Raw genomic sequence first — 15,363 nt, forward strand, 5'->3', positions numbered from 1 at the left:
TGTGATACAAGAGAGAAATTTCAGCAAAATATTAATGTAGAGTACCTTAGGGTTGGCTTTGTTTACCTAGCTCCATCTGCAACTTAAATTCTTTCTTCTCTTAGATATACCTTTGATAGTTATACTTCTTTCCTTTGCTACAGATATACAGGAGACCAATCCTTTCTGTTTTTAAGTGTTCTGAAGATGCTCAACACTTCCTAAATCTTGTTATGTTTTTTATTCCTCTTCCTAAAAAAGTTGATTTCTTTTGGTAGTCTCCATAAGCACCTGAAATTAGCACTCTTGAAGGTGTTTTCAGGTTAATATATCTTCTTCAAAAACCTTGTTTAAAATTGAGAGCTAGGGATGCGAGAATCTGTGAGGATTTATAGCAGCTTTTCTGTTGACTCGTTTTTAAGGGGTGCAAAACCTCTTGTGTGATTAAAAAAAAACAGTTGAAAGAAGAACTTACTACTCAATAACCAGATTAAATATAACTATACCATCATGCTCTTAATATAACTGTCAGTTCTGTTCAGTCACTCAGTCGTGTCCGACTCTTTGCGACCCCATGAACCACAGCACGCCAGGCCTCCCTGTCCATCACCAACTCCGGGAGGTTACCCAAACTCTTGTCCGTTGAGTTGGTGATGTACTGATATATAATTATCAAGCTATCAAGTTATCTTTATTCACCAGTGTGAATCCTAGTTTTCACCAGTGTGAATCCTTAATCCATTCATTTTTGCAGAAAACACAGTGACAGAAATAGTATACCTAGTTGTGCCAACAGGTTGATTTTTCCCTACAGCTGTAACTTTTTTTAGTAAGATGGAAGTTTGCCTTACTTTCTTTGTTGGTTCTGGAGTTTCCTCAGGACTCACCTACAATGGTGTAAGACTGAACTTATAGTCAAAAGTGTTGGTCTCCCTCTGCAGCAGTGGCTACCAGATTTCCAGCTGTTGCACTTGCAGCTCTCCTGCTTCTACCACCTCTTCCTCGTCCGTGAGGAAGTAAAGGAAGATAGCAGTGCTCTCTTTTCTTCCAGTGATCATGGTGTGCTCTAAACGGTCTGAAATTAGTTACAGTACATGTTTGCTGTGACTTGAGAGGTCCTCACTGAAATTTGTGAAATTATGGAAATAATAGTGATATAGTTCCTTTACATACTGGTTTTAACTAGCTGTTCTACGTGTAACTTAGTTGCTGAGTAATTTTGAAAGTGTTGAGTTCTTTTTGCATCACCCCGTATTTGGGCAAATATGCCATACATTAGAAAATATAGTATATCTGAGCTCTTAATGTTACTCTGTGTTATTCTTTAACGCAGTTTTGGTATAATATACTGGGAGCATTTTCCCCACTCAGCTTTTTTTCTTTTCTGTGTATTTGTCGGCCTCATAGTACTTCACTACCAGACTGCTGCTATTTAATGAGCTATTCCTCCATTATTGAACGTGTCCGCTCACATTGTGACTTAGGTACCTTAGCTTCATAGTGGTCTTATCAAAACCTTTTGGATATCATTGTCGTTTCTTTTTAGTGCTTTGAATGCTGCTTTCTCTCCTCTTTCAAGTTAACTCAATCCTTATTACTTATACTGAGTATTCTGTGTGAGTCCCTAGTTTTAATTTTAAATCCAGTTAAAATGTTGATTAGATTTGTTTCTTAAGGTATAAATCAGTCTGTAAAGGTTGTATTTTTGAGTTAATTCTAATGGAAATTACGTGAAAGTCTAACACATTTCTCACAGAGGATCCCACAAACTTTACAGAAAATTGTAACAGCTACATCTTAATTTGGACCATATTTTGTGACCCTTTACACAAAAAATTGAATGATGTAAGACGGTTCATTCTCTTTCCTAGACATCTTTTGGTTGAGGTCTGATTTCAACTTGCATGTTTTCTAAATACTTTTCAGACTTTTCCTACATGAAAAAAATTTTGCTAATACTTTATAGCAAAAGTTCAGAAGCTTTTCTTTATCCTGTTGTTGCTGTTTCTTGGTGAATATTTTTATTTGTACTCCTACCCAAGAAGAGTTTCGAAGATCTGTTCAGCGAAGCAACATTTGATGAACCACTTCATTTGCCTTCCAAATTGAGTGTGTCTCCAGTTTTCTAGATGATTGAAGAGAACAGTCTTACGTTACTAAAATAATTTCTGAAGGCAGTTGCAAAAGGAGTATCTTTCGAAATGACCCTTTTGAAAGAGACAGTAATATGTGGCTAAATGATTGTGATGCATTGTGCTTTTTTTTTAAAGACTAGCTTTAGGCAAGCTCTTTTATTAGAAAATCTACTTTGGGTATCAGTGTAGTTTTGATATAACCTAGTGAGTGCCTGTTTAGATGAGAACTTGAGGCTTTTACATTCTGCTAATGGTGTATGCCACTGACTGGGTTGCCTGACTTGTGGAAATCTACCCTTCGACAAGTCAGTACAGGTCTGTGGCTGTCTGGTAACTGGCTATTTCTTAATTTTTGTACTTCACTGAACATTTCCTGATGAATACAAAAATATATATATTTTTTCATTTTACTGCTTTTCTTATTAAAGTTAGCTAGAAATTTAGAACTTGCATTAAATTGGCTAGTTGGGTATTTGCTTTGTGTATGTGTCCAAGCATCCTTATCTTTTACAAAAAATTTAATTCTGTTACTAAGTCTGGTATTTGGTAGTGAGCTCCTGTGACCTTACCTTTGGGTCAGTACCTTACCTGTGTTAATGCAGTAAACATTTATTTTATCTACCCCAGACCTTGTTTGTTGAAGAGGCATATTAAATAATAAAAATGAGCATTTTGTTTTAAAAGTTTAGATTGGTTCCTTCTGCTGTCTCTGTGTGAAAGAATGCTCTTCATTTCCATAGTAGGCCTGTTTTCCTCTGCTCTTAAATCCTAGAAATCCTCATGAATTCTCACCTGTACTTAAAGCAGAGAGCCTATATGCCATATAGTTATTTTTTTTTTGAGTGTAGCGTTTAGGATTTGTTACTAATGTAATATTAAATAAGGTTTTACAGTTTTTATATTCTCAAGGTAAACAGCTAAATGAAAATATAAGATGAGTTTCTACTTTGGAAGCCTTTTGATGGTAAAGGAAATTTACTTTCAAGTTTGTGCTTTTTAAGAAATGAAATCTGAATTGGGAATGAGAAAAGCAGTACTTGTCAAGGTTGCCATGATATGTTGATGTTTGTCTGAAACAATTGGGTTTTGGTTGATTAGAGGTGTGGAAAACATTTTTCTTCCTGAGTTGTTGGGGCTCAAGCTTAGAAGCATTTTCAAGTTACTACTATAGTAGAAACATTGTTCAGAGGAAAAATTACCCCTGGAGAAAATGACTGGTTGAGTTAAAGTACTACAGGCAAGTGTGTTAGGCAGAGTTTGTGTAACCGTGCAGTTATATTTTCTCCCAGAAATGTTTGTATATCTTTGGTTTTTTTGTATTTGGTCTACTCTGAATTTATGCATGAACTCTTATCCTATTTTTCCTGTTATATATGAAGTGTTACATTTTAGTTTCTGGAGTTTTCCTTTCATTTTAATGTGGTCATTTCTAAATATCATGAAATATAGTTTTCATACCATTACAATAAACCATTATTTGCTGGATCCCCTTTAACTTGAAGTTGAGTTTTTTGCATGTGATGGGCTCAGGTCTGTTTTTAACCTTTTGGGAATTGCAGGTTGTGCAAAGACTTGTAGATTGTTGGTGTAATTTGTGTAAAAAATACATTTTGAATGGTCATGTTAGGGCTGCTCAAGTGCATACTAAAATAAATGTTATTTGTTCCAAAAGTGTGAGTGACCATTGTATGCATTGCACTATTCTTAGGAAATCCAGCAGAGAACATAACAGAGCCCTCCCTACATGGAACTTATACTTTAACTGGGAGAGAAAGACATTAAACAAGTTAAAATGAGTTAGATGATAAGTGCTTTGGAGAGAAATTAAACAGAGTAAGAGGGTATAGTGAGGGTTTGGAGGTAGAGGATTTACCTTAAGGGTTGTTACTTTTTATAAATAGAGATGTTCATCTGATAGGTGACATTTGAGCAAAGGTCTATAGGAATAAACTCAGGGAGTAAGAGAAGGGTGGATATCTGGGAAAAGAGTATTCTAGGCAGAAGGAACAAAATACTGAACACCTGAGGTTAAGAGTGCTTGGCTCGTGGGAGGCATTGCAAAGGAGACATTAGTGTAACTGAAGCAAAGTGAGGAGGAGAGCTGATCACAAAGGGAATATACCATAGATAGAATATACGTAATCTAATGTGTAACATGCTCATTGAAACTGAAATCTACACTTTTGGCTTCATTTAGCATCAGGCTGTCTGACTAATCCAGTGGTTTATTTACCTCCCTGATTAAGAGTATGGAAAATTACCAACAAAAGTACCTGCAGATTCCTTTTAAAATCTCTGATTCTAGACGAGAGTGTAGAATTGTGTACCAGCTTTAGTGTTGGTGTGGTGGGTACCTTAGTCTGTGGAGAGGAGTATTTCACAAAGGAAAATACATCATTCATTTTGAGGAATGAGCAAGAGTGGAAGGATTTGGGTATGAAGCAGCAGTGTGTATGTGTGTGTGAGAGAGAGTGAGTTGGTCAGTCGTGTCCGACTCTTTGTGACCCCAAGGACTATAGCCCTCTAGACTCTGTCCATTGGATTCTCCAGGCAGGAATACTGGAGTGGGTAGCCGTTCCCTTCTCCAGGGGATCTGCAGGACCCAAGGATTAAACCCAGGTCACCTACATTGCAAGCAGATTACCATCTGAGCCACCAGGGAAGCCTGTCTTGGAAGTTAAGGTTCAACAAGGAGGATGTTGACAAAGATGAAATGTATGCCATTCTTGTGTGCAGTTGGGAGATCATTGAGGTTAGTCAGTGTCATGGCCAGTTTTTATTTGGGCATGTTGGGTGGGTGAGACCCCATATGAGATGTTATTAGAAGTGAAGAGACCAGTTAGTCCAGCATTTTCTTAGTGGGGATGGTTTTGGGTGGAGCAACTTTTTTTTTTTAATGTTTATTTTTGGCAGTGCTCGGTCTTTGTTGACGTGGGGCTGCTCTCTGGTTGAGGTGCATGAGCTTCTCACTGCGGTGGCTTCTCTCGGTGTGGAGCGTGGGCTCTAGGCACGCGGGCCTCGGTGGTTGCGGCTCCGGGCTCTAGAGCACAGGCCCAGTAGGTGTGGTGCAGAGAGCCGTGTTGCCCTGTGGTGTGTGGGGGTTTTCCTGGATTGGGGTTGAACCTGTGTCTCCTGCAGGTGGATTCTTTACCACTGAGCGGGGCGGGGCAGCTTTTAACTGCGGAGTGTCAGTTGTGCATTGGGTGACGGTCTCCCTCCCTCATCTTTGTCGTCATATGCCAGTAAAGCCCTTCAGAGAGTGTGACAATCCCTCCCCCCAACTTCTAAATACTCCCAGGACTGGCTGACTTCTAATTAGGGAAACATAGGATCTTCATTCCTGCTTTGTCAGTGATAGTGGGGTGGAGAGAAGGTAGAATATCTACAAGTTTAAGAGACTTGGTTCTTGATGGGCTCTAGGGAGTGTTCACAAACATGTGGGTGTGCGAACACATACAGACATGTTGAAGTGCCCTTGGGCAAGTATTGTGACAAAAAATTTTGTGACAGGTTCAGTTTTGGAAAGTAAGAGGAGTAAAATGATTATTGATGTCATTGTGAGAAATAACTGTTAAAGAAATGAATAACTTACAAAGATAATTTCTGGAAGGATAAAGAAAAATACAGATACATAAGAATAAATCCATGGGAAAACAGGAAGCTAGGAATATAACTTCATATAATTAAAATCAAAACTTGATCACTGTGTTTGACGTTTTAAAGGATTCAAGATGAGCAGAACTCAGTTAGGCCTTGCTCTCAGTAAGTTATATTTTGAGAGAGACAAAGTTTATCTTTGGAATAAGGCAAGTACAATATATTCAGTGTCTTAGGGCAGGTATAAAGTACTGTTCAAGAAGGCAGAGATAAAATTTAAAATAGCAGAAGTAAAATATCAGAAGCTGAGCCCTACAAACCAAGTTGAATGAACTATTCAGTTTTTGTTGCAAGTAGTCTCAATTGTGAAAGGCTGTGTTCCATGGACATTCTCTTTGACTGTTTTGTGCTTTGTTGTTCAGGCATTGTTGGCCAGGGTAACTGCTTATCTAAAATGCATTTGCTTATCAAATGTTACTTTGTACAGAAATTGGCCCTATTAGAACAAACATTTTTGAAAGATTATAAGCAGATAAATGGTCATAGTTGCATTGTTTCTTTTTAGCAGTCACAGTCAAGTTAGATCACTTGAGTTCATATTTAATCATCAGGTACTAAAGGTGAAAAGTGGACAAACTTTTAATGAGTCACAAATAACTCATATTTTCCCCCTTAATGGTACTTATAACTGAGGTAGTTATTATGCATTTTGTTTTATGCATACTTTTAAAACAACTCATTTCTTGATCTTCATTACATGTGTAAATTGGATCATATTTTGTATTTTCTTCATTGAATTTGCCAACAATATCTGTGAAGCAGATATGAGGTGAAATTCTGAGAGCTATATTAACTTTTTCTTTCAGTTTTGGTGCTACAACAATTGTAGTTTAGACTATTTTATGGTAATGCTTTCCAGTTATTTATATTTTAAAATATGAAGTTAGAACTTATATTGTTTTACCTGTTTTCAGAGTAATAATTGAGTAGAGTTCCTGGATCAATTCTTTGGAAATTATTGCACTGAGAAACTTTCAGCCCATTTTCAGTTTTGTCTGTCAATATTAGCTAGTTGCTATCAAGTGAAAACTGAGCTAACTCAGAAGTGAAGGGAGAAAAGAATGAGAATTGTTTTGAATAAACAAACAAAGAATCTTGTCCCCTCACACACCACAAATCTGCTCTATTAGTACAAGCGCAGCATTCTAGGGAGGATTTTAATAAAGGTGTAATAAAGGTGTTTGACCTTAGCTTGTGTCTGTTTATGTATGAATTTTTAAAGTATAGGGATGAATATTATTAGTACTGTAATTCAATAGTTTTATGAAAAGTAAGAGAACTGAAAGTTACTCAAGGGCCTGAAGCAGTTCCTTTTGAGATAAATAAAATGTACTTCAAGGTGAAGGAAGTTTGATTTACTTTATGATATTATTGATTAATTATGTGATAGAGGAGATCAGTCCTGGGTGTTCATTGGAAGGACTGGTTTTGAAGCTGAAACTCCAATACTTTGGCAACCTGATGCAAAGAGCTGACTTATTGGAAAAGACCCTGATACTGGGAAAGATTGAGGGCAGGAGGAGAAGGGGATTACAGGATGAGATGGTTGGATGGCATCACTGACTCGATGGACATGGCTTTGGGTGGATTCTGAGAGTTGGTGATGTAAAGGGAGGCCTGGCGTGTTGCAGTTCATGGGGTCACAAAGAGACTGAGCGACTGAACTGAACTGAATCAATGCCCTGTTTACTTCTCAGATAGAAGTTCTGTCTCAGTTGTTCTATTGAGAGGATTTTTACGACTTTTCCAAACTATCCATTTTTGTTCCACTCTTGTTAAATCTTTACTCTATTAGTATGCAGACCTAGCATTAAAAATAAAGCAGAGTAAATTAATCTTTTTTTTTTTATTGCAGACTTAATTCAGTGCACAAATGAGATGAATGTGAACATCCCGCAGTTAGCAGACAGTTTATTTGAAAGAACTACTAACAGTAGTTGGGTGGTGGTCTTCAAATCTCTCATTACAACTCATCATTTGATGGTGTATGGAAATGAGGTAAGCAGTATTTTTGGTTAACAAGTCTCCTGGGGGTGTTGACTGGTTCAGGTTGCTTCTCCCACTGACACCTCAGAAATACATATAGCAACTGAATGATATAGGTCAAAAAGGCAAGGTGCTTATGCAGAAATAGAACAGTAGACCCTACACTTTTTTCCCTGCCTTTTAAGTCAGAAAGCAGAAAGTGGGTCAGAGCATAGGGGACTTTCAGTAATGGGATCGAGAAGCAGAGATTAATTCCTGGAGATGGGTTCCATAAGCAGCTCTGGTTTTTGCAGGCCTCTGTGTATAGGTTATATGTTTGTCTTTATTCATTTGGTTTTTCATTACAGCCCAGTCAGATTTCTGTCTGATCTCATATAGTTGTCTGTAGAAGCCCTTTGCCTAGTTCAAGGCTGTGATATTAAGGACTAAGATGGCATTTTGCTTAGAGGGACTGATTGAAGAATACCTTCTTCAGCAGAGTTGTGTCTAAAGTCTTTGTTACCCAAAAAGGGTAACGAATAAGATGCATAAACCTTTGCAATTTAATGTCTGGAGAGAATCATCTTGTTTTCCATGATAGCCCAATAGCTAATTTTTGAGTTCTTGATTTTCTCAGCCTAGTATGCTTATTTGTAAAATTGTGTCAAATGGAATATTTAAAACTGTGTTTAAAGAAAGTTTGAATGGAATTAGATAAATCTAGGACCTTGGTATGTGCCTTAGAAAAATGCAGACCACTGATTGCTAGGAGATAGTTCCCATTGAGATGAGGAGGGACTTTTTTTTATTATATTTATAGTTTTTAAGTTTTAAAAATTATTTTCAGGAGTGCTACCTGAAGTATGATTACTTAGGTAATACATGTAACCCATTTTTAGGACATGTTACTCAGTTGCTTTCTAATTCATTTTTAGCAGTATACAGAGTCAGTAGAAAAATTTGGATATACTAGCTTCAGTGCAACCTAAAACATTTTCATCTTAACTAGACTAATAGTTTCTACTTTTATTAGGAATGTATTTACCCAAGATCATGATCATCTATTCAGAAGAATTTCAGGCTTGTATGTATTTTTTGCCTTAAAGAATAAACTATGTAGTTTATTCTTTAGGAAGAAAAAGCCACAAATATAATCAACTGCAGTGCCAGTTAAAGAGGCAGACATTCGGTGGTGACTTTCAGAGGTGAATAAGGTAATAATTTGCCCAGTGCTCAGTCGTGTGCAACTTTGTGACCCCATGGACTTGTAGCCTTGCCAGTCTCCTCTATCCATGGAATTTTCCAGGAAAGACCTGGAGTAAGTTGCCATTTCCTGCTCCAAAGATCTTTCTGACCCAGGGATTAAGCCCGCATCTCCTGGGTCTCCTGCAATGGCAGGTGGGTTCTTTATCGCTGAGCCACCTGGGAGGCCCCAACGGTGATAATACCAGAAGCAAAACCTTTTTAAAAGGCAAAGAAATAGAAAGTTGACTGTCATTCCTTACAACTGACTGACAGGAAGAGAAAAGTAGCATTTCAGTAGTGGTTTTCAGATGAACTGTTTCCCTTCAGCAGCCGATAGAAATTTGGCGCCCCCCCTCTTTTTTGTGTGCTAGTTTGTACAAGCCTGACGTTTTTGCATTGGCAGGCATTACTGGTCTGTCAGAGTATGCATAGAGTTTCCCTATGCTGTGGTAATGGAGATTCTCTAGAACAGTTGTTCTGAAGTAGGGCAAGGCAGGCGAGTGACTTTCACCCTCAAGGACATTGGCATAGCTGGAGGGGATGCTACTGCATGCAGTAGGCAGAGGCTGCTGGCGTGCTGAACATCTGAAAGGTGCACAGGACAGCCCCTCACAAGAAGGAATCATCGAGACTTATGAAAATCATAGAGTGTTATTTTGCCTTAGGATTTTTTTTTTGTCTTAGGACATTTTAATGCATTTTGAAACAAGTTGTTTTAGGATAAATGATGAAACAGGAGTCTTTGATTTACAGATTGTTTTTCAGAATCGTGGTTTGTTAGTTTGTGGTGATCTCTGATGAACACTATTGAGTCAGAGAAGTTGATCATGTACATAAAATTGATAGTAGTCCTCTGCATACATTTACAAAAGTAATCCTTTTAAAATTTGTCCTACAAAATTGAAAAGAGTTTCTTTAGCTGTTTTAGAGGTTGTGTGTAAAAGGAAATTAAGGTAGTGTTCTGTGGTAAGCATTTTGGAGAGGGGTTTGACAGTATTTTGAGATGATGAATTTTTATACCCCTGCTGAGCTAACAGTTCAACCCTAAGTATATATCATGAGAAACCCTTGCATGCCTGCAGGTGGAGACCAGTACAAAGACGTCAGTGAGACATCGTTAATAATAGTAAAATTGGAAAGAACTTAAATATCCATGTAGAAACGGATATATAATGGATGTAATAGTTTGTTGAAATACTCAAACATTGTTGAAAATGAGTGAACTAGATGTACATATATTAAATGGATAATTCTTGGGAAGAACTTATTAAAAAATACATTGGAAAAGAATAAGTACAGTATAGAATTTCTGTAAATTTAAAATAGAAGACAAAATTATGTACTGTTTTTAGATCCTTATATATGTAGTAAAATTTTAAAAAGCATTCATGGGAATGATAAAAACCTACTTCAGAAAAGTGATTGCCTCTGCAGAGGGAGGAAGAGAAGGGAATGGTTTTGAAGGCGTGTGTCTTTAGTAGTATGTAATTCGATTCTGTAAGGGAATCAAAAGTGATGATCTTTAATCTGGACTGTGGATAAGAGGATATCTGTTCTGTTATACTCCAATATGATTACTAATGTTCTGTTTTTAAAAAAAAATAATATAAGTTTGGATCACTACATACCTGTTTTAAAATAAAGGCACCATCTGAGTATGATTAGCTGTAGCCATAATATGCCTTAGTAAAGCGCTTCTAGTTAAAAGTGCCTGTTTCCTTTTAACTTTAATACCATAGCTGTGGGCATTAGACTTTAATAAATTCCTGCATGCTAGTGAAAAATATGTTTTATGTTTTTAGGAGGACTGAAGATGATAAATTTAAACTTTTTAATGTGTTAACCACCACTTTCCCCCCTAATTCTCAAAGTTTCTTAGATGGCAGTACTATTTGACATAATTATTTGTTGTCTTTTTCTCCCCCCAGCGTTTCATTCAGTATTTGGCTTCAAGAAACACGTTGTTTAACTTAAGCAATTTTTTGGATAAAAGTGGATTGCAAGGTAAAGACGCCTTATTCATTACAGAAAAATCAAGAGTGACCCCATTTGAGGATTACTGCAGAGTTGAACTCTGTTCTTTAGAACATATGCTATGGAGGAGCCTCATGTTTTAGTGAAGGCTATAGAGAAGAAAAAAACTATCTTTTCATATGAAGATTGACTTCACTTCTTGCCACCCAGAGCTCTTTGAGAAGCAGTATAAAGTGGTAGTTTAAGAGCATGGGTTCTGGAAGTGGACTGCCTGGATTAGAATCCAGTCTCTAACACCAACTGCATAAACTTGAGCAAATTACTTTACCTCTCTGCATCTTTAAAAATCAGGAGTAATGATAGGACCCACTTGTAGCATTATCATGAGGCGCAACCTAGTTATACATGTAAAGTGCTAGAATGATGCCTAGCACATAGGAAATACTACTTAGATTCTGTTATAGTTGTTCTAAATCATATACAACTAAAGATTGATAAATATGAAAAATATTAAATTGATTAATGATTTGAGGAGTGGCATTTTGGTTCCATAGGATGTTAAATTTGAGTTTGGAGTTATCAAGTAGTATAAGAAAACAAGTTTTTCAATTCCCAGTAAATAAAAGGAATGTTGGTAGAATAAAACAGGATTATTATTTTAGTGAAATTCTAAGGGGAAAATTTTTCTAAGCCACATATGACATACCTAACTTTAAAAATGTAAAGTTAGAATGTAACTTTACATATCTGTAAATGTAGAATGTAACTCTTACATATCTGCTTTCATTGTTGTTTTTGTTATTATTTTATACTTTATTCTAAGAAATGTTGAGAATATCATACATTTTAGTAGAAAGGTAAGTATAATATGTTTTTCAGATGAATTACTTATTAATACTTACCAGATATTTTATTTATTTTACTTTAATTCAGTAACTTGAAAGTGCTGTAATCTAGTACTGTAGCCCTCCCTGTACATACTGTCTTAACGGGATCTGTTACACTTAGAGCTAGACTGTTAGCATTATAGAATAACTCTAGGAAGAGCCTCATAAAGGACATACTAAGACCGTACTAACGGAGTACTCAATAGTAAGTTTCAGCTGGGAAATATCTTTAGAAAAGGTAAGATTTGTGCTGTGCTTTGAAAGATGGATGAGGACGTGAGTTGACTTAAGCAAAGGTACACAGATATATGTGGATGATAAAGAGCATGGGTGTTTGTTTATAGGGCAAATGAATATGGATGGAATGTAAGATGAGGTGTTGGAGGATATGTAATGACAGATAACCCTTGGGAAGCTGTTTGGGGCCAAAATCATGCACAAAGGATTTTGATATAGTTGGGATTTCATAATGGCAGTGAGAAACCATCCAAGTTTTTTGAGTTGAGGGAGGAGGAGAGAGGGAATGTGTCTTATTTAAAAAATCACTTTAGCCTGTTGTATTTGAGTGAGTAACATCTTGAGGACCTTGAGACTACTCTGGTCATTAATTTGATCATCTAGTAGAGAGTTAATGAGGGCCTGAATTGTGGCTTCTGTGGAGATGGAAAGCAGTAAAATTTAGTGAGTAGCTGTGTATGTGTTTATGAACTGTTAAATACTTATCTACTTTTGGCAGTAGAAAGTACTAATTAGAATTGAATACACAATCTTTCAGAGATTCTGGTAGATCAATAATCTGTACATAGAACCAGCTGTTACAAGGTTGATTTTACTTTAATGAGAGATATCATGCCTTAAACAGTTAAGGGGAAAACAGTGAAGCCATGGAATCCCTTTTTCAAGTAAAATTGATAGAAGCTATCTGTATATATAACAGATGAAACTGGAGCTGTTAGGTTTTCTGGAACATGCATAAAACTATCTCATCTTTTACTTCTGCTTTCCACCTTATTTAGTTCATTTGAACTGTAAGAGTCTGGAAAACAATATGCAAACCACTACTCTAGAGCAGAATATATGCATATGTTCCAAGTGGGTTTTTTGTGTCTCATTAACTACTGATTTTTCTACTTTCTTGAGATGGAAATTAAGCTTTTCCAGTGACAAGGTTTTAAGGCTTTCATTCCTTTTATGTAAAGTACAGTATTTAGGCCTTTTATTTAAAGCTTGTATTCAAAGATATTATAAATATAGGTTAGACTGAAATGATAAAAGTTATAATTCAGTGATCTTTTTGTAATTTTAATTGCTGATATATTTTGTTGGGTGGAGTCTGGTATATTTTATTCAGTATATACTGGCTATATATACTGTATATACTGGTTGTATATGTTATAATTAAACTTACAGTGAATGAGATAACTGTGTACATCTAATAGCTGTACTTGAAGTAAGAATAATATAGGTATACAGAAAGTTCAGGGAAGGTTTTAGAGACCGAGCCTTGAAGGATGAGAGATGTTTCTCCCCTTAGTGAGGATCTAGTAGACTGTGTTAGAGGGAACAGTGTTAACTAAAGAGCTGAAAAATGTTAGTATATAACACCTTATACAATGTGGGAATATCTGAGGGGAGTGATTTCTTTCTGTTCACTAATTTTTCTCCAGTAGCAAGTTAGTAGCTACTAAGAAATATTTGCTGAATAAATGAATTGGTGATTATGTTAAATCCAGTCACTGTACTTTGTGTGTGTGTGTGCACTTGTTTTGGTGTTATATCTTTTTAAAGTAGCAGAGACTATCAACTAAAATTAAATTTGTTAGGTGAAGATGAACTAAAGTAGGATGGATCTACTTTTACAGTGAAAGTTGCTCAGTTGTGTCCGACTCTTTGCGATCCCATGAACTATACAGTCCGTGGGATTCTCCAGGCCAGAATACTAGAGTGAGTAGCCTTTCCCTTCTCCAGGGGATCTTCCCAACCCAGGGGTCGAACCCAGGTCTCTGGCATTGCAGGCAGATTCTTTACGAACTGAGCCACAAGGGAAAGAGCAAAAATTTGTAGACTTCCTTGAGCCAGGCAATAGCTAAAACACAAGATTGTTTTTAATAATATTGATTAGATTTATGTTGCTGAAGTCTTGAAATCTCATGATTGTGTTGAAGCAAAAATCTTAGAATGATTTAGCTATTCACTTAGAAAGTTTCATTGAAAGCCGTCACAGAATTATTTTTTGTTAGGCCTTAAATTTGCATATTGCCACTTATTTCATTGTACAGTGGAGTAATTTTCTCTGCTACTTACAAGGTTGGCACCCATAAGTTGTTCTAAATCATATGCAACTAAAGATGGAAATGTATGAAAAATATTAAATCGATTAATGATTTTGAGGAGTGGGATTTTGGTTCTGCAGGATATTAAATTTGAGTTATGGGGTTATGAAGTAGTATAAGAAAACAGGTTTTTCAATTCCCGATAAATAAAAGGAATGTTTGTCAGAATAAAGCAGAATTACTATTTTAGTGAAATTCTAAGACGGAAGATTTTTCCAAGGCACATATGACATACCTAACTTTAAAAATGTAAAGTATTATAGATGTTCCTGTCACTTAATTCATATCACTAAATGGAAGGTGGAATATCAAGACATTGTGGTCATTGGATATATGAGTTGGTTTTCTAAGCTAATTGGTTTTTTAAAAATATTTTATGAAATCCTTTTATGTTTCTTTTCTTACAGGATATGACATGTCTACGTTTATTAGGAGGTATAGTAGGTATCTAAATGAAAAAGCAGTTTCGTACAGACAAGTTGCATTTGATTTCACAAAAGTGAAACGAGGGTGAGTTAAGCTTGCTTTCTTTCATTCTTTTTGGGTTTTTTTTGACGTCTAATGGATTTGAATATTTTAAAATGTTAACTGCAGGCATTATTTGAGCAAGTTCCAGGAGATGGTGAAGGACAGGGAAGCCTGGTGTGCCACAGTCCATGGGGTCACAAAGAGTCAGACACAGCTGAGTGACTGAACAACAATAGGCATTATTGATTATGAATTACAGAATTTCAAGCCAGTCTTAAAAGATGAACTTCATGTTTTTTTTAAGAAGTATATCAGATACTTTTGCACTAGGATTTTTGAAGTTCTTACTAAATTTTCCAACAGCTTTATTCACACAACATAAAATTCACCCTTAAAATGAGTGGTTTTTAGTGCAGCATCACTGCTGTCTAATTCCAAAACGTGTGTTTCCTTTTCCCTGGGCCCTGGCAGTCACAAGTCTGCTTTGTATCTCTATGGATTCGTCTGTTCTGAATGTTTTCAGGTTTATAAAAGTAATAAACTATTTTTTTTTAAATTCTGGCAACATAGAATTCTGACTTAAGCTGTTGATATTTTGGTATATCTAATCTGTTTTCTGTGTGAAAATAGAAATAAAAATAGGTGTATGAAGACACATAGTAAATCCCATATTTGGATCACACTATTTGAAGACTGCTTCCCTCCCCTAATAGGTATTTT

General features: G+C 36.2%; 1 protein-coding gene across 8 annotated transcripts in view; it reads left to right on the forward strand.

Moving 5' to 3' along the window:
- The window catches only part of PICALM (phosphatidylinositol binding clathrin assembly protein), a 94,117-nt gene that overhangs the window by 22,957 nt on the left and 55,797 nt on the right, over positions 1 to 15,363 (forward strand). For all 8 annotated transcript variants that reach the window (XM_065936911.1, XM_065936912.1, XM_065936916.1 and 5 more), the window contains exons 2-4: positions 7,627 to 7,769; positions 10,910 to 10,985; positions 14,583 to 14,685. In XM_065936911.1, the coding sequence (XP_065792983.1) occupies positions 7,627 to 7,769; positions 10,910 to 10,985; positions 14,583 to 14,685 (322 nt within the window). The remainder of the gene's footprint in view (positions 1 to 7,626; positions 7,770 to 10,909; positions 10,986 to 14,582; positions 14,686 to 15,363) is intronic.

This window comes from Muntiacus reevesi, chromosome 5 (genome assembly GCF_963930625.1).
Source record: "Muntiacus reevesi chromosome 5, mMunRee1.1, whole genome shotgun sequence".
In the NCBI taxonomy this organism is placed as follows: Eukaryota; Metazoa; Chordata; class Mammalia; order Artiodactyla; family Cervidae; genus Muntiacus; species Muntiacus reevesi.